This window comes from Neovison vison, chromosome 5 (genome assembly GCF_020171115.1).
Source record: "Neovison vison isolate M4711 chromosome 5, ASM_NN_V1, whole genome shotgun sequence".
NCBI classification, from domain to species: Eukaryota; Metazoa; Chordata; class Mammalia; order Carnivora; family Mustelidae; genus Neogale; species Neogale vison.
Genome location: NC_058095.1, coordinates 92,706,739 through 92,726,916, shown reverse-complemented (window position 1 = coordinate 92,726,916; position 20,178 = coordinate 92,706,739). Strand labels below are relative to the sequence as shown.

General features: G+C 43.3%; 1 protein-coding gene across 2 annotated transcripts in view; it reads left to right on the top strand.

The window, feature by feature from the left end:
* Positions 1 to 20,178, top strand: part of FLT1 (fms related receptor tyrosine kinase 1) — a 177,184-nt gene that overhangs the window by 24,739 nt on the left and 132,267 nt on the right. For both annotated transcript variants that reach the window (XM_044249518.1, XM_044249519.1), the window contains exons 2-3: positions 2,022 to 2,118; positions 2,471 to 2,697. In XM_044249518.1, coding sequence (XP_044105453.1) covers positions 2,022 to 2,118; positions 2,471 to 2,697 — 324 coding nt within the window. The remainder of the gene's footprint in view (positions 1 to 2,021; positions 2,119 to 2,470; positions 2,698 to 20,178) is intronic.

The following is a 20,178-nucleotide window of genomic DNA, read 5'->3' as shown; positions in this document are numbered from 1 at the left end:
CACATGAACAACTACTCAATGAAATCTCTAGAATTCCATGCCATAAAGAAGGGCAGAAACTATTCTGGCCTGGAAATTTTTTCAGGATAGGTGTTATCAGTTCCTGGTTGTGGCTTTAGAAAATCTTAGTGTTCCTGTGGATCACTAAGGTTGAGCTCTCTGTTGCCTCAGGAAACTCATAAAGATGAATAAAGTACAAAATGCTTTGCTGAGTCCCTGAATGGGTTGGCTTGTTCTCTGGGGTGGTTTGATGGACCAATTAGATCTATATGAAACAGTGATTTTAATTTAAATTAGTTAATATCACATCATTTTTTTCCCTAGCAGTCATTTGATACCAGGACCTATTGTGTATAAAAGTTATTTTTATGTTAATTTGTATCCACCAGCAACATTAGAAATGAAGTGACCATATCCATTAAATTAATGTAATATCTTCACAATTACATCTCAGCAAAATATTCTCTGGCAGGAAGTGGGGGAAGCAGTTCTGCTAGATGGCAGTGACTGGGCATCTCCCCCACACCAGGGCAGCACCTTCACTTAGAGGACCAAGCTCTGAATCCACACACCACGTCTGCAAGGTAGATCATGGGTTTTCCGGTTTTATGCCTGAAGATACTAAGGAGCAACAATGACGGCAGGCCAAGGCCAATGAGCTAGTAAATGGAGAAATTAAACTTCAAATGCATATTTTTAAAACAGAGTCTAATTTTCCTTGTGATACTAGGACCCACAAGTAACACTAGAGAGCACTGCTAGACTTAACCGTGGAATTTGACATGTGTATCTCAACTCACAGATCTGTGATCTGACATCAAAGCCTAGAGGATTCAGCTTGGTCTTCTGTCATGAATTCTACTGCATGAACCTATTTTTTAAGTAAAAAAGTATTCCCAAAGAATGGCTCCAGGATTGGCTTAACTTTTCTTCTAAGAATATCCATTCCCTCACGCTTGTCTTTGCTAATCCTGGGCCCCTGATCTGCTTTTGCCAGGCATGTGCAGCTGCCTCCGTAGGAGGAGGGGGTGGAGGGAGGAAGAGGCGGGAGAGATCCTTATTAATATTTATTATGATGAGTTCATTCCCAAGGCCGCTTTAGGAGAGGATCACCCTCCATAGCATCCGTGGCTCCAAGATCACGGGACTGAAAATGTCAGAAAAGGAGTCAGGGACCCAAGGTCATCTAGGCCCATCTCTCATTTTCCAGATAAGAAAACTGAGCTCTGGAGAGAGAGAATTGGCTGGGCTGGTGTCACACAGAGTCCCTAGGGTGGATATTATTACCGTGTTGTATAGACCTGTGTAGATTTCCAGGCACCTTCCCTTGGCTTATCTCATTATCTCACAACATTCCCCATGAAGTATGCTTGTCAAATGTCACGTAGGGGTGAATAGTTCCCTTTTTCTCTTTCCATGTTAGAGGGAACTTGGAGATTATGTAAGACAAACCAAAAGACTTCTAAAACCGATTGTTGGTCTATAATTGGTTTTCTGAAAGAGGAAACTGGAAAGGGAAATGACTCGCCCAAAATATCATGGCCTTACTAATCATTGAGCTATGTCTAGAACCCAGAAAGTTTCTATACTTTGTTTGTATTTGGAAAGGAAGATCAGTGAGGCCTGTAGGACCAGATGTAGAAGTTCAGTTTTGAATGACACTAAATTTAATTAGACATTTAATCCTGAGAGTTTTTAATGTCACTTTATATTCTTAACATGGCTGCATTTAGGAATCTGTTTGAATCTATTAATGTTCTGATGCTCTTGTGAATCTATTAATGTTCTGGATCACTGGGTTTTTGGATATTATTTAAATGATTTGGTAAACTAGGATATATATTTGTGAACAAGGCTTGGACTAGAAAACATTAGTAAATTAAGACAAGTTAATATTACATGTACCTTTTTGCAAATGTAAGTAGGTTAAAGCTTAAATTTGCCTTCACGGGAAGATACAACTTTAGGAAACCATGAGAAGACAATTTACAAATAATACATTTCCAAAATTTGTTTTCCAGGATATAGTTCAGGTTCAAAGTTAAAAGGTCCTGAACTGAGTTTAAAAGGCACCCAGCACGTCGTGCAAGCAGGCCAGACACTGCTTCTCAGATGTAGGTAAGTGACGGTGTTGGTTTGGGGATAACCTGGTTGCCTTTTCTAAGGCCAAATCATTCCCTGGCAGAGGAGAAGGGGTTGCCTCTCAGAGAACAAAGGTGGGGACATAAGTGGTCTCTTGTACTATGCAAAGTGCAAGCCGCATGTATCCAGCTTCACAAGGAGAGACTCACTCATTGGAGGGGAAACAGGGAAGCAATGGCCTGAATGAACATCTTTGCATTTTTCTTCCAAATTGTTTAAAAGCTTTCTAATATTTCAAGACCCTCAGAATAGCACTTCCTAATGATATGGATGCTTAGGACCTGGCCCCAGCCCTAACTGTGTTTTGTTTTCTTATCTGTGATTGCAGAGGGGAAGCAGCCCATTCATGGTCTTTGCCTGAAACAGTGAGAAAGGAAAGCAAAAGGCTGAGCATAGCTAAATCGGCCTGTGGAAGGAATGGCAAACAGTTCTGCAGTACTCTGACCTTGAATGCGGCTCAGGCAAACCACACTGGCTTCTACAGCTGCAAATATCTATCCATACCTGCTTCAAAGAAGAGGAAAACAGAATCTACGATCTACATATTTATTAATGGTAGGGTTTCCATTTTCTACATTCTGTTTGTTACCCTTTGCAGTGGGTAAATCCGCCCCGTTCCCCTGGAAAGTGGGCATTCCTAGCGATGAAGGAAATGGGCCAAGAAAGAGCATTTGCCCTGGAAACTGGTGGAATGCATTTTTAATGCATTTCTTCAGGGTCAATTTCAACCATGATTTTCAAGGACGCAGGGTCAATTGTGTGTTCCCTGCAGGGAGAGACTCTTGTCTCTTGTCTGTTTTGCTCACGGATGTATCCATAGCACCTAGAACAGTGGCTGGCATGTAGCATAGCTGGATGAATAAATGAATGATAAGATTTTAGTTCTATGTCTTAATTATCTAGAAGAGCAAAACAATATAAGATTTTTTTTTTGTCCTTCAGCACAACTGCATTCACTTATATGTCACAATTGTAAAATACTGCTTTTTCTACCAGATTTAAATATGTAATGCTGCTAACATCCCTTGAATGTTACAGAGTTGGTTCCAATAATGTTGTTGTATTTCATGTTTATTAAGCAACTATTATAATGACCTAAGAACTGGCATGTAACCTTATATTGTAGAAAGGGCAAAAGGCAAAAACGAATCATTTTCCAATTACTGTTTTTATGGTACTCTTTTTCACTCCTCAAAAAATGAACATATGAAGTGGTACTCAGAGGGAAGAAATGCAAAATCCTTAAGGAAATATCAATTGACGGTAGAAATGGATGCCCAAGAAAGAATAAGGAAAATGGCCTGTCATTTTGTTCTTCCTTGTTTATCAGTTCTAGCCAATTTCCAAAACTTACTGAATGGGATTTTAAAAAAACAACCCAAAAAACCCCTGAGGCTCTAGACAACAAAAAGCAAAGTTAGTAGGCACCTCAGGCACAAAATCAAATTGAAAAACCAAAACAGGACAAGCCACCACCCCCGTGTCAATAGCCTAAATATACAATATGGTGGGTCTATTTCCCAGTGAGGCTTCCCATAGAAGGCAGAACCACAGAATTATGTTTTGGCAGGATTCTTTCTTTATTTTTTGAAGTAAGGCAACTAGATAGTGTTTCACCCAAGCGTAACGTATAATAACCCATAATTCAGGGGTGCCTGGGTGGCTCAATCATTAAGCATCTGCCTTTGGCTCAGGTCATGATTCCAGGGTCCTGGGATTGAGCCCCATATCAAGCTCCCTGCTTCTCCCTCTCCAGCTCCCCGTGTGTATATTCCCTCTCTCACTGTCTCTCTCTGTCATAAATAAATAAAATCTTAAAAAAAAAAAAATTCCAGGGGCACCTGGGTGGCTCAGGGGGTTAAATAAAGCCTCTGCCTTCAGCTCAGGTCATGATCCCAGGGTCCTGGGATGGAGCCCCACGTTGGGCTGTCTGCTGGGCAGGGAGCCTGCTTCCCTTCCTCTCTCTCTGCCTGCCTCTCTGCCTGCTTGTGATCTCTCTCTGTCAAGTAAATAAATAAAATCTTAAAAAAAAAAAAAGATCCAGATTCAGAGCTCCTGTTTTAGGAGACAGTGGAACAGCTTAGGGTGCTGTCAGAAACCTCTTTTTAGCTTTTATCAGCCTGATCAAGACCAAGCCACTTTTACTGCATTCTTTTCTCCCAAACTCCCGTTTTTACATTTTGCACTTCTCCAGGGTCGGGGATGGGGGTCAATTACAACTTACTAGCAGTGCTCCATCATAGGAACATAGCCAATGTGCTTGAAAGTCTGAGGGGTAGGTCGGTCTGGGATCTTGGCTTGGGGAAGTCAGCCCACGTCCATAGGAGGGAAGCGAGGGTGGTGGGCAGGAAATGGGTAGGGTGCAAAAGGTGCAGAGCCGGACAGACCTCCAGACAGCTACTTCTGCGGCTCAGGGAGAAAGCAGACACCAAGTTTGATAGTGGTGAAAAAAATAAAAAACTCAGCCGTCTGTTCTCTTTTTCTAGTTCCACGCAGTATGTTATATCCTTTCTGGCACTAGCGGAGGAAAGAAAACACTTTTATTCCCAGCTCTCCAGGGGAAAGAGGGAAAATTCATTCATGCTAAAAGTCTCGTAAAACTGTCTCCTGTGGGTTTATCAGAGTCTGACTTTCAAATCAAATACTTAAATGAGTAAAAAACAGACAGACAAACAAAAAAATCTCTTTTATCTTTTTTTCCTAAAAAAGAATGTTCAACTATCTTCACTTTTACCTTCTACATGCTTGTTGAACTGGGCCATGAGTAGTAATGCTGGTTTTGTGGTCTTTCCCGATAGTGATGTTGATCTCAAAACGCACTCTCCTGAAGTCCAAGGGAGCTGTGATATAATTTATTAAGCAACGGTAACTTTTTCAAATAGCCTAACATTTTATGAATTTCATGTTTTCATTATTGTATCAATTCCTTTAAAAAAAAGTTGGTCTTTAAAAAAAAATGACGAGAGACAGAGAGAGAGGCAGAGACAGAGAGAGAAGCAGACTCCCCACTGAGCAGGGAGCCGGATCTGGGACTCAGTCCCAGGACCTTGGGATCATGACCTGGGCTGAAGGCAGATCCTTAACCGACAGAGCCACCCAGGCGCCCAAAAAAAGTTGGTCTTATGCTTCCATTTTATTTTATTATTTTTTTTTTTTAAGATTTTTTTTTTTTAATTTATTTATTTGAGAGAGAGAGACAGTGAGAGAGAGCATGAGCGAGGAGAAGGTCAGAGAGCGAAGCAGACTCCCCATGGAGCTGGGAGCCTGATGTGGGACTCGATCCCGGGACTCCAGGATCACGCCCTGAGCCAAAGGCAGTCGTCCAACCAACTGAGCCACCCAGGCGTCCCTTATGCTTCCATTTTAATTGAATACTTACTACATTGCAAGTTTAATTTCACTCAGAGGCACAAAACTTGTCCCCCATGACTCACAATTGTCTCTAGTGTTAATAAAACTCCGACCAGGTCCTGATACACAGCTGCTATTACTCACTAGGTGCTAACTGGTTATCACTTATTTATTACTGTTGAATATTTACTTCACAGCTCATTGTTCTGTTTGGAGAGTTTCTGCCCTGATAAGCATCTGTGGATGTATTGGCATTTCACTTTGATTTCCATGAAGTGGAGAAACAGATTAATCTTTTGAAAAAGACCTAGATTTGTAGTCTGATGGGGCTCCAAGAAAAAGAATCAGGGCTGTATAGCTTTGTCTGTGTAGAGCTAGTACGTGAATTATAACCAAACTATCATCTAGACATCATTGACGGCCTGCTGGGTAATGGGCACATTTCCCACCTGAGCAGTGATTCGGACATAGCATCTGATATGTGATGTACAGAGAAATCAACCTCACTGCTTTGGCATTACAGCTTTTATAAAGTCCACCAAGCCTCTGACATAATACATTACATCAATTTAATTATTCAAGTAATTATATTTAACCACTTTAATTGCTGAATTTTCTGGTAAATTACCATTTCCTTTAATGTAATAACGTCTTACATTTGTAAGAAGTTTCGTTTCAACAAATGGTTTTGTTTACATTATGCCATTTAATTCCCACAACAACCCCGTAAAGCATGTCTCTCTTCATTTTACAAGTGAGGAACCTAAGATCCATTTCACATTGAAGCTATAAGGGAGAGCGACAGCAAAAATATTAGCCGCAGAGTAAGGTAGTCAGATTTTTCCTTTGAGAGTCTCAGTGGTACAAGGAGATCCAGAGAGGGCAAGGCAGAGGTGGGAAGACCAGGGATGGGGCTGTCGTGCGCTTTGATGCAGGGGAGTTGTGGTCCGAGATCACTCTGAGAGCTGTGGGGAAGGAGAGAAGGGGAATTGAAAAGGGGTGGAGGGATTCAGTTGGCCGTGGTGAGCGGTTGCATCATGGTGGGTGAGGAAGAGGAGCCAGAGACCCTCGGAATTCTGGAGGGGGGCTTGGGCGGCTTGTACCCATAGCCAAGTAGAGCTCTGTGTCCCTGAATTACACTGATGTGAAGACAGTCATCCCCCTCTTTTGGTATACCCTTGGCTTGCTCTTGATAAATGGCAGTACCTGAAAAAATACTGTATACGTTCTAGAAAATTGCTTAGCAAAATGAATGGCATCTCCCCATAACTACAGCTGCAGAATTCTGGGTCATAAAGAGAAACAGATTGTAAAGCACTCCTCCATGCTTTGCTAATTGCAAAACAGAGAGATTTCTAGGTGAATAGTAATGTAAGACCTCCTTAGGTGGTGTTTATCCCCTTCGGAGAGAGCGAATGCTTTTGCGTGGCTTTTCTGACCCTCTGGTATACATGAGAAATTGGCGGCAGCTCAGCCTTTCCTAAAAGTTGGAGGATTTCTTTGAAATTAGTTTTGTAATATAGGAGTTGTGGCCATAAAGTAAGATAGTTGAGCAGAAGAGTTTTTAATGGCATCTCCGAAGTATGTGCTATCTTGTTAGCAGCTCCGGTTTAGTTAGGAAGACCTTGAACTTAGCATGCTGAGCTCCCCACACACGGTGAAGTCAGCCTGAATTCCTCCTCCCTCCACAACCAAGCCTTTCAGGGCTCTTTAAAGTATAACGTCTTCTCTTAAAAAATAATAATTGAAAAGGGGAAAGAGATGCATGTGTGTGTGTGTGTGTGTGTGTGTGTGTGTGATTATTGGGTGAGTGTCCTCTACTTCTTCCCCTAAGAGAAACTTGTCTCTTTTTTTCTGCTTCTCTTTGCCTGATTGTTTTTCTCTCTGAGTCTATAAAAGCAAAGGCATTTTCCTGACAGATTTTCCTCCACTGGTTCTCTCATTTGTGTCAAGCTGGTAAGATGTGCATAGCAGCTTCATTTTAGGTAAAAAAAAAACAAACAAAAAACCCCAAAACTATCAGACCCACTAGGTACATCACTGAAAAGTAGTAGAGGTTCTGTCAACTCCGATATTCTGGGAAAGGCGGGGTGCCTGCCTGGCTCAGTCGGTAGAGGTACTCTTGATGGTGGGGTCATGAGTTCAAGCCCCACGTTGGGCATAGAGGTTACTTTAAAAAGTGTTTTCCAGGTATCCTGGGAGAAAATAATCATCATGCCTTCATGTAAATGAGAGAAAACTCTCCCTGGCTGGGTGGTGGAGACACAGGCCTTCTGAGAAGGGTCCTGTGTTCTCACTTGTACAGATTTTCCTAAAGCGCTTTTACATAATGATCTCTGAGATAAACTATGTTGGTATTATTTCTTCCATTTTATATACAAGAGAACAGCCTCTGTGACCTTCAGAAGACAGAACTAAGAAAATGCCAAGCCAGGTCGGGGATCTAGGTGCGATCCCTAGCTATTCCCACTCCGCTCAAGTTCCAGCTACCGGGGCCTTCAAACTATTAAACTAATTGTTATTTTAATTTTTTAGAATATATATTAGTTATTAAAATTTTTTAAAATTTCAGATTCAGTATCTTTTATCTTTTATCTTTTTTTTTTTTTTTCTTTTTGAGGAATGATAGGTTAAGCTGGTGGCAGAGTGTTTTTCTGAGCGATGGACCTTAGAGCCACAAATCCCCATCCCAGAGAACTTTGTATTGTCAGTTGTGGGGAACAGAGCCCAGTTGGGGCCATCTGCATACACACTGTTCCACTGCTGTGTTCTAGCTCATGCAACATGGGAGAGAGATGTAGCTCTCTCTGTGTACCAAGTTGACTGGGGCTTTTAAAAATGTACATCCCGGGGCGCCTGAGTGGCTCAGTGGGCTAAAGCCTCTGCCTTCGGCTCAGGTCATGATCCCAGGGTCCTGGGATTGAGCCCCACATTGGGCTCTCTCTGCTCAGTGGGGAATCTCCTTCCTCCTCTCTCTCTGCCTGCCTCTCTCCCTATTTATGATCTCTCTCTGTCAAATAAATAAGTAAAATCTTAAAAAAAAAATGTACATCCCAACAAGATAATGGTCTATGGAATCAAATTGATGGATTGTAATCAGCGTTAAAAAAGGAAGAGCAGAATAGAATGGAAAATATCCAAGTATATTGCAATAGGTAAGGGTAAGTATTGTTTGAGGAAGCTTTTTTTTTTTAAGATTTTATTTATTTATTTGACAGAGAGAGATCACAAATAGGCAGAGAGACAGGCAGTGAGAGAGAGGAGGAAGCAGGCTCCCCGCTGAGCAGAGAGTCTGATGCGGGACTGGATCCCAGGACCCCGAGATCATGACCTGAGCCGAAGGCAGTGGCTTAACCCACTGAGCCACTCAGGTGCCCTGAGGAAGCATTTTTTTTTTTTTTAAGATTTTATTTATTTATTTATTTATTTATTTATGTGACAGACAGAGATCACAAGCAGGCAGAGAGAGGGGATGAAGCAGGCTCCCCGCTGAGCAGAGAGCCCGACGCGGGGCTCGATCCCAGGACCCTGAGATCATGACCCGAGCCGAAGGCAGCGGCCTAACCCGCTGAGCCACCCAGGCGCCCCTGAGGAAGCATTTTTAAATAAAACTTGTGTTTCCATCTTACACACATATGCACACACACATACCCACATACAGGTAAAAGACATCAGCGTGTCTGTGTGTGCGCACGTGTATGTAAGGTGGAAACAGAAGTTCAGAGGGTCTGATGTGAAATGTGTGTCTTATTGTGGAACTCAGAATAAATAGTTTAAAATTTCAAACTGATCAAAGTTTAAACAGGTCAATGTATGCAAGTGTTAAAGTGTTAACCTGGCTTAGACAAGGTAGGTCCTATCTGTAATTTTTATTTAGGAAAAGAGCAGCAGGGGCACCTGGGTGGCTCAGTGGGTTAAGCCTCTGCCTTCGGCTCAGGTCATGATCCCAGGGTCCTGGGATCGAGCCCCGCATCAGGCTCTCTGCTCAGCAGGGAGCCTGCTTCCTCCTCTCTCTCTCTGCCTGCTTCTCTGCCTACTTGTGATCTTTGTCTGTCAAATAAATAAATAAATTCTTTAAAAAAGAAAAAAAGGAAAAGAGCACCAGTTATAGAAGCACTATGGTTGTTGTTGTTTTTTAAAAAAATTTTGTTTATTTATTTATTTGACAGAGAGAGAGAGAGCATAAGCAGGGGAAACAGCTGGCAGAGGGAGAGAGAGAGGCAGGCTCCCCATGGAACAAGGGATCGATACGGGGCTCTATCCCAGGATCCTGAGATTATGACCTGAGCTGAAGGCATACGCTTAACTGACTGCGCCACCCAGGTGCCCCGCACTATGGTGTTTTTGGCACACCACTTCTAAAACAGAGGTGTGCAGAGAACTCAGTAGTGGGGTAAGCCCTGTCCTCCTGTTGCTGGCTCTGTACCGCGGCTGTGTGTTCTGCACACCACAGCCCTAAAATCGTGTTTCCCACCCACGGGTCTGACCCCGGAAGTGCCGTGGGCAGGTGGGATCCATCTGCAGAGGGGGCTTGCAGACCTACAAGGTACCAGGCCCTGTTGCTTGTTCTGTGCCAGCACAAAGAGTGAAGCTGGGGGATCTTATGATTTTGGGAGTCCCTGTGGTCTACGGCCGTGACCCCAAATAGATTTGTGAGCACAGGTTTATCTTTTTTAGGGAATAACTGTTGCTCAAAAGTGGGTCTTTCCAAGGAGTAACAGGGACTCCTCCGACCCTCTTACTGAGGGTTCCCTGTGAAGCCTGCAGTTCTATGGGTTCTGTGAAGCCTGCGTCCCAACACTGCCCTCCATCGGGCCCCTTCCCCATTCTCACACTCAGTGGGGCCCGCGCGACATGCTCGGTGGACACTGCTTATCTGGGTGACGTCTGAGCGGTCGGTGTTTGTTGCCTCATTTGCCATCCTGGTAGGGCAGACAGCACAGCCATTGTCACAATCAGGGACATCCGTGGAAAGAGTAGCAACCTGCCCATGTACTTAGAGCCTCATGGCTTCCATCTCTTCCACAGTAGTGATGACAGTATTTGTAGGGGAGCGTGCAGAGAGGATGTCAGCCCTCCGGCCTAACCTGAAAGGGGATGTCTTCGTGCTTCGGATTGCATCAGCCAGACGCACCGCCCCATGCAGGGCAGATCCATGATGGGCGGGGAGGGCATCACAAGGCTGAACGAACTTCCTGCGCTTCCAAAAACATTTCAGTGCAACCACCATCATATTTCCGTGAAACTCGAAGGAGAAAATATTGTTTCTATTCATCAAAATTCTCCTCCAAGGGAAAAAGGTGCTTAAACAGTTTTACGTCTTGCAGGAAGAAAAAATTCGAAACCAATTTAAAAAACAAAACCAAAACTCTTAGCTACACTAGTTGGGTGAATTCTTTAGGTCTGGATTTCTTGGCAAATCTGTGACATTATCTGTGATTACTGGATTAATGTCTAGAGTCATCTCCAGGTTTAAGTGTCAGTTTTCAACCTGTAGCCATTCTCCCCTCCCCCTGCCCCTCTGAAGAGCTTCTCCCCACACCTCCCTTACTCACTTCATCTCTATCCCTAACTTGTGGCTCCTGCCCCTTATTTTCTGAAACTTGCATTTATTCTAACATGGGATCTTTCAGTAAGAATGGCTTTCCAGAGTTTTGGTCTGGGGGCAGTCTAAGATTCCTGCCCCAGTAGTCTCTTCTGCCCAAAGTTGTTGTGAAGAAAACTTCCAAGTCACCTTGCAAAACCAGGAAGCAAAGAATGAAGCCAGGTCAGCTGATAGATTGTGTTTCTTATTCTTTTTACATCGTTGCCTGATATATTTGCTCAGGAGACAGAGGAACACATTGAGGTGAACAGAGTTTGGACTCTTGGTCTTTGGAAACACAGGTGGGCTTCCTCAAACCTCAGCAGTCTGAGGTTGGTATGCATTTCCAGAATTGTACTACAAATGATCTTCTATAAAGAATTCCTAGGAACACTCTGGCCTACAGCTTCATCAGAAACTTAGTGCGAGGCCAGGTTTTGCTGGGATGGTGTTTTTCTGTTTTTTTGTTTTTTGTTTTTTTCCCTTCCTTTTTTCTCATTTGATGAAGTTGTTGTATAAAAGGAGAAAGAAATATTTCTAGGGTTTAAAATATACACTGATGACACTGTTGATTGGAATGGCAGGTTTTTCCTTGGGAAACAGACCCCTCTGCCTTTCAGCTCTGTACTCCCTCTAGGGCGCAGGCATGAAGGAGATTATCCATTCTGTCTGTCACTGGGGACAGCTGATGAGGACCACATGGTGAGAGTTTAGAGAAGAGTAATTTAACTCTTATCCATTCTCCTTTCCAGCTCTGTGAAAATATGATAGAACACCTTCTCAGTATCTTCAAGCCCTGCCGCTTCATAGTTCGTTTCTAGAAACATTTTGTCATTAGATAGCAAGGGTCTTTGGTCATAGAGAACATGTACGTGTGATTGGCATAGAAGCCATTCCTCTTGGCAGATTCATTGACAATCAGGGGTGTTGCACCTTCTCTTCTTGGTCCCTGCCCCAGAACTTGTGTTCACCTAGCATATTCCTAGGAATTCAACTTTAGCCCTTGGTGGTACCTGCCAAACATTCCGGCCCTGCCCTCAGAAAGAGAGCATTTTCTGATACTCCTTAGTCTCCCTACCAGAAAATTTTGGCACGCCAGCTGGCTAAGCTTTGCTGTACAAGTGTGTATCACAAGGCATTGAGTACAACTACAGAAATACTAAAAAAATAATCAGAATGAACATAGTCTTGAATGAGCCATTTGGACACAACCTAAGACTTTGAGAAGTTAAAGACTGAGGTACAATCAATGAAATCTCCAGATGGCAGTAGAGTCCAAAAGCAATAAAACTGACCATACCCTCTCATTGTCCTTCTACAGTCAAAAAGTGTGAAGAACAGTCCATCAAAACTTAATGGCTTTAAAGACTTTTAAAAATCTCCTCTAAGTGATCTTTTAAGAAGAACGAGCAAGGGACTTTTTCAGGAGAAATCCCCTTAAGCTGAAAAGGCTTTAAATTTCTGACATTATGTAACTTTCTTTAACCATGGTAACGAAATGCCTCCTTTGTCTGGAGACCCAGAGGTCTGTTTTGATCTCTATGGTTCTTGCAGTTCTGACATTCTTATGTTTTCATTTACTATTTAAAATATTCATTGCTTTGTCATCTGATGTATTTTGCTGGGTTATCTTGGCATCGTCTTGGCTCACAGATGGGGCTTCTCAAAATGGTGACTTACTAAAACCATAAACACCCTGCCTTCCCTCATCAGATGTCAACCAGTGAGCTATAGTCGAAGCCACATGATCTGGTTCAGATTAGGTTTAAATCCCTGTTCTGACAGATGCTAGGTCTTTGACTTTGCACCAATTTCTTAGTAAGAGTAGTGGTTAACGCTGAGGTCTCACTCTGCTGGACACCACGGGAAGCTCTTTGCACCAGGTAATGGTTTTCTTTTCCTCCATAGTGCTCTGAATGGTGCTTGTTTTATCTCCATGTCGCAGAAAGTTTAGGCAACTTGCTCACCTAAGGAGTCCTGGAACTAATACATGGTAGAGACGGCAACGAAGTTCTTGCCCTTTGCCATTTCTAACAGTCAGGAGTTCATACCTGTGAAACATTTAGTCCCAGGGCTTGACCTAGGGCGTGTGCTGTGTGTTACTGGGATGGCTCCTGCTGTTGTTGAAACGATCTAAGCTTCAGAGCCTTTGCTTCGTCCCCTACAAATGAGAAGAGGACTACTTCTTAGGGTTGTCAAGAGATTAAATGACATGATAGACATAACACGGTGCCTGTACTTGACAGGATCAATCAGCAATAATTACTTTGTGTGGAAGGCGCCGTGCTGGGCAGAATAGAAAAGACAGAGATGACACCCTTAACTCTTGAGGGGCCTGCAGTTGTGGCAAATGAAATCTGTTAGAACGAGCCACTTGCAAAGCACTATGGGAAAGAGCAGTAAGAGGAACGTAGACTAGGGACGCTCTGCCGGGGACACTTGTCCCCTCCCCACACCTCCAGCTCTCCTTCATCAGCTGACTTACTCTTCAGGTCTCAAGTTAAACATCACCTCCCCAGGCTCCCCCAAACTAGGTTTGGTCTTCTGCTGCTTCCTGCTTTCATAGAGAACTCCCTTCTCCCCGGCTCTGGGAGGACCAGGACTGACTGCGCTGGTTCCAGAACCCAGCACAGGGTCTTACACATGGGAGGTGCTCAAGAATGTTTGTTAAATGAACGAAAGAAAGAAACTTGGGATTTTTCAGTTGCATCAGACTCACCTCATCTCCTGGACTTTGATGAGGAAATTGAGGGCACGCTGAGCAAACGGACAAAATCTGGGGGCAAAACTCACCTATCCTGTGGCAGAATCATGATCCAAAAAATTTCCAGCTGGCTTAAACAGTAAACTAGGATTAACAAAATGGGATTTGACAGGGCTAAGTGTAAAGGACTACATGTGGCTTGCAAAACCCACGATCTGTCCTGGGGCCATCCAGGGGAGGCTGCGACTGAGCGAGCCTGACAGACTCCATGTTGGCCCAGGCACAGGATCCAGTCTTGGACTGTGTTAATACGTAGCATTCAGAATAAAGGTGGTGCGCATCTTACTGTTTCATTTATGCTTTAGAACAGACAACAAGAAACAGGAACTCTGAGCAAATTTTTCAGCCTCTCTAAACTTTATTGTCCCCTCTGTAAAATGGGCACCGGCCTCATGGGGTTGTGAGCATCGAATAATTGGATGACTTTATTGTCCCCGTTGGCAAGGAACAACCAAAGAAAGGAATTGCCATGTTTAAAGAAGTGAAGAATTGGGTGGGAAAACAGGAGACACTATAGGATAGTCTCTTTCAAAGTTTTTTGTTTTTTTTTTTTAAAGATTTTATTTATCCATTTGACAGAGATCACAAGTAGAGAGTCAGGCAGAGAGTGGAGGAAGCAGGCCCCCCGCTGAGCAGAGAGCATCATGCAGGGCTCAATGCGGGGCTCAATCCCAGGACCCTGAGACCATGACCTGAGCTGAAGGCAGAGGCTTTAACCCACTGAGCCACCCAGGCGCCCCTTTTTTAAAGTTTTCTTATATGAGGAAGAGACTAAGCTGCTTTGTCTTTATGAACCTAGATGGCAGAAAAGTGTCATCTAAGAATGAAAGAAGTCAAGATAAGCATTTCAGTTTGACAGAAGGAAACACTTCCTTCCTAATGTTTAAAGCTATCCAAAATGAACTGTCCTGGGATGTGGTGAGTTCCCCATGTGTGTAGGTGTTCAAGCACAGGGCAGGTGCTCCCTTGGTGGGTGTAAATGAGATGATGCCTCAGGGTCTTTCCCCTGTTGGGATTCATTGAGGACTGGGTGTGTGTTGCTGTCATTTATTAATATCTGGCTCAGATTCATTTCATATATGGTTTCATTTCATCCTCACAATGCAATGGAATAAATTCCAATACAAGTCTCCTTTTGTAGAAAAGTTGGCGAAATTCGATACCATGCTTAAGGTTGCACACTTTGTAAGTTACCAAGTCAAGCTTTGGATCCAGATCTGGGTGACGCCGAAGCCCCCACTCTTTCCAGCACGGCCTTGCCAGGGCTTCTGTCCCAGCCCCCTCGGACCTTTGTGTGCAGGATGAAACAGAGTGTGGGGGAAGGTGCAGTGCGGAGCAGGATTGCAAACTGGAAGCTTGTGGGGCCAGATTCAGCTGACATACATTTTGATTGGCAGGAAGAGTGGTTTTGGCTGCCAATATTTAATAATTGGAGTTCACATAAAAACCTGATTCCCTACTTATCTTTTAAAAACTGGAAAGTAGCCATATTGGCCCCTATTCTGCTGGCTCCCATGAGCAAGGATTGCTTCTTCCAGACCTGGTCCCCACCCTCTCAGTGGCCAACTTTCTCACCGTTTCTCATCCTGCTACTCCCTTCATTTGCCTTCCTGGCCCGGCCCCCAGGGGGATATCTGCGTGCCGTGCCCAGACAGAACATTCCAAGTGAATGAAGGACAAAATCACAAGTTTGGAAACAGGAAGGTGCTTGCCGTGCTTTCTAGATGTGGAAGCTGAGTCCGAGGGAGTCCCATGGTGGCACAAGTTGTGGGCGCACGACCTGAACGGAACCCTGGCTGCCTGCTCCCCACGACTCTGGAAGGAATTTTGCCTGGTAGCTGCTCCCTAGAGGAACCCATGTCCTGGCTGGGGAGGGGTGTGACCAAGCTCCCCCAGTATTCACCGGCTGTCTCTAGTCACTATAAAACCGAACTTTCTCTGTTTGGCTGCTCTTGGTCGGGGCAGCGGGGGGAAGGGGGGCCGTCATAGAGACCAACAAGGGATCACTGGCATTGATAGCAGAGAGAACTAAGCTTGATTTCAATAATGAGGAATTACTTATCAGTCTGTTGTTCCGTATTTCTGAGTTCCGTCAGAAAGACCATACTATCCCTGTGTCTGTGCCACCATTTCTCCCGTTGGGGTGGATATTTGAAGGTGGTGTTGCTCCCGAGTCATTCAGGAGAGTCAGGTTTTGGTGTGGTGGAGAGAGATGATCTAGAATCAAGAATCCTGAATTCCGTTTTGGCTCAGCCATTCATAGTATTCCTGTGCTCCTTCTTTCTGGGCCTCAGTTTCCGCTTCTGTAACATGAGAGACAATGTTAGGATATCAAAATTTTACAGTTTGATGATTCAGAGGCAAAACTGGAAATAATAGGACTTGGGACATGGCCAAAATCTTGACAGTAGAAGAGAGAGCTACAGAAGTCCTTCAGAGTTTCTTCCTTCTTCCTCTCCTTTCTCCTTCATTTCTGCTCCGTTTCCTTCCTTCTTTCCTTCTTCCATCTTCTTTTCTTCCATCTTGCTTTCCTTTCATCTTTCTATCCATCCATCCATCCATCCATCCTTCCTTCCTTCCCTCTGTTCTTCCTTCCTTCCATCCTTCCTCCTTCCTTTCCACTCTTCCTCTCTTCCTCCTTACCTTCCTTCCTTTCTCTTTTTCTTCTCTTTTTGAGATGATTCGGGTGATCAAGATGAAAAGCTGACTGAGGTCATTCAACTAAGCCGCTCTGCGTGAACAGGCAGTCAGCAAGGTCCCAGGGCACGTGGTATGCCCGAGACTGTCTCTGCCCGCCTGGCTCTTAGAGTCTAGTCAAGCTCGCCATCCACTCAGTTCTCCGCTCTTATTTAGATCTTCAACTAACTTATTTAGATCTTAGATGTAATTTTAAAAAACTGATGTTCCGAGGTGCCTTGGTGGTTCGCTGGGTTAAAGCCTCTGCCTTCGGCTCAGGTCATGATCTCAGGGTCCTGGGATCGAGCCCCGCATTGGGCTCTCTGCTCAGCAGGAAGCCTGCTTCCCTCCCCTCTCTCTATGCCTGCCTCTCTGCCCACTTGTGATCTCTGTTTGTCAAATAAATAAATAAAATCTTTAAACAAACACACAAAAAACTGATACTCCTCTTTTTCTTTAAGGCAACATTTAGTATGTCCTTTTTCCTGTAATCAATCTGAAAATTCCTTTGTGTGGGAGGTATGTGTGTTGACCAGAAAGCTGGACTACAGTAGAAAGACCTTGGGTTCACGGACTATTCTTTTTTTTTTTTAAAGATTTTATTTATTTATTTGACAGAGAGAAATCACAAGTAGGCAGAGAGGCAGGCAGAGAGAGAGAGAGGGAAGCAGGCTCCCTGCCGAGCAGAGAGCCCGACGCGGGACTCGATCCCAGGACTCTGAGATCATAAGCCGAGCTGAAGGCAGCGGCTTAACCCACTGAGCCACCCAGGCGTCCCTCACGGACTATTCTTTATGGCCAGCTCTGGTTATATAATATGTCCTGATTTCACCTTTTCTCTTGCTTCACCTGATAGCTTCTCCATAAACATCAGCTGACTATCTCCAATGTGCCCAGCCTGGGCTGGACACTGGCCTGAGATGGTTGATTACCCTGATCTGCTGCTCGCTGTCCATGTTTCAAGGAGCAAGTTCATAAAAGATGCAAGAGGAAGCAGTGATGGTGAACCGCTGCCTGTGTTTTCTGCTCTGCTTTCTAACTCTTGTCCTTTTCTCCCCCCTTGCTATTCAATTAGGTCTTACAGTTGGGCCAGTGGGGGTTCCAAGCGAGATAAGGCAAAACTATGTGTTTTGTGGCCAGGAAAGAGCTTTTCCAAAAAAGAGGCATTTCGTATTTTGTATCACACAAATAATACGTTTTTAAAATTTGTAATTTAGGGAGAGCATCTTGGGGCTGGGACATGAGGACCTTTCTCTATTGGCCTTGCTCAAACAGAAATATCTGTGTGTGCTTGCTGTCTGTCTTAATGGCAGAGGCTGGCCGCTGATACTCCCAGTCAGCCACCCCAGGATTTTTCTCACTTTGGAATCTGGACGCTGAGCCACCACTAGGGGTAACCATGATTATATCTGTAGGGTTGGTGGTAAAGTACAGCTGAGCTTTTACAATATGCGTTTGGAAAATCAGGACAACTCCCTAGGAAATACCCACTTGTATACTCTGTGTAGACTGTCATCCTCACACACGTTAGTCCAGTGACTTCTTTAAATGAAGGTAGAGAAGTTCCGCTGGGCTCCTGACTGACCTGGGGCTGCTGTGGGGAACGGAAGGACATATCTTTTGTCAGGATGACTTTGTCACAGGGGAATATGCCATTTTTCATGAGTAGCCCACCCGGATGCAAAGCAGACTGGGAAAAAAATTTGCAAAGACCCAAAACATGAAGAGTTTGCCCTGGATAATCTCTAGGAACTATTCTGCCTCAAAAAAAAAAAAAAAAAAACCAGCCTGTCACTCTTTCTAAGAAAGAGCCCCAAGTTCTTTTTTTTTTTTTTTCAAAGTAAGCTTTTGAGATGTAATTTACATACCATGTACTTCACCCATTTACAAGTGTACCATTTAATAGCTTTCAGCCTGTTGACACATATATGCAGCCGTTAGCATCGTCTGTTTTAGGACATTTCCTTATCTCTAAAAGGACCCCCATATACTTCAGCTATCCCCCCATTATCCATCCCTTAGCTCCCAGCCAGAAGCCACCACTAATATATTTTCTGTCCCTATAGATTTGCCTATTCTGGATATGTCATATAAATGGAAGAAAATATGTGGCATTTTATTATTAAATCTATAAATACAGGCTGACTTTCTTCACTCAGTACATGTTAAAGTTTCTCCATGTTGTGTTGTACCAAGTATGAGCATTTCATCAAATTTCATTGCGGGATGATATTCCACAGTAGGGATCTACCATATGTTAGCTATCCATTTATCCGTAGAGGGACCTTTGCGTTGTTCCCACCTTTTGGCTGTGGCATCCGTATCCAAGTTTTTGTGTGGACAGACGCTTTCATTTTCTTGGGTAGATACCTAGGGGAGGAATTGCCAGGTCGTTTGGTAACTCAGTGTTTAACTGTTTGAAGAAAAGTCAGGCTGTTTTCCAAAGCTGTTGCAGTTGTATGTTCCTGTCAGTGGTGTGTGAGAGTTCCAGTGGGTTTTTATGTATTATTATTATAGCCATCCAATCGGGTGCGAAGCACTATCTCGTTTACTGTGGATTTGTGTTTTCCCGAAGATTCCTCTTCATATCCTTATTGGCCATTTGTGTATCTTCTTTGGAGAAAGATCTCTTTGGAGGCTTTTTTCAGTTTTTAATTGGGCTACTTGTCTTTACTATTGAGTTGTAAGAGTTCCTCGATGTTTTATTATTGATTTATATATACATGTATTTTATAGAACTACATATTTAAATATTTAATAGCATCTAGATATTTAAGGTAGTGACACATGTTATAGATATGTGTCTAGATTTGTATAAATGTGTACTAGATATTTGAGATAAAAGTTCCTTGTCAGATATATGATTTGTAAATATTTTCTCTCATTCTGTGGATTCTTTTCACTTTCTTGATAGTATTCTTTGAAGCACAAAAGTCTTAAATTTTTGATGAATTCCAGTGGATCAATTTTTTTCTTTTGTGCTTGTGTCATAGTAAAAATCCAGTGCTAAATCTGAGATCATGAAGATTTATCTCAAGGGCTTCTTTTGAGAGTTTTATAATTTCAGGTCTTACATTTAGATCTTTGATCCATTTTGAGTGAATATTTTTGTATGGTGTGATAGAAAGGTCCGGCTTCATTCTTTTGCATGTCAAGTTCCTCCACCACCATTTCTTGAAAGCCTATTCTTTTCCCATCAAACGAGCTTGGCACCTTTATCAAAAATCAACTGACCATAGACTCATGGGCTTATTCCTAGATCCTTAGTTCTACTCATTGATCTGTGTGTCTGTCCTTATGCCAGGACCATGCTGTCTTAATCACTGTTGCTTATAGTTTTCATATTAACTTTTGAAATTGAGAAGTCTGAGTCTTCCAACTTGCTGCTTCTTTTTCAAGATTCTTTTGGCTATTCTGGGTCCTTGGCAATTTTGAAGTTTAGAATCAGCTTGTCCACTCAGCTGAGATGCTGATAGGGATTGCATGAAAACTACAGACTAATTTAGTGAGCATTGCCATCTTAACAACGTCAAGTCATCGAATCCGTGAACATGAGATTTTTTTTCATTTATTTATATTTTTACATTTCTTTCCACAATGTTGTTGTAGTTTTCAAAGTGTAAGTTTTACACTTCTTGTGTTAAATCTATTCCTAAGTACT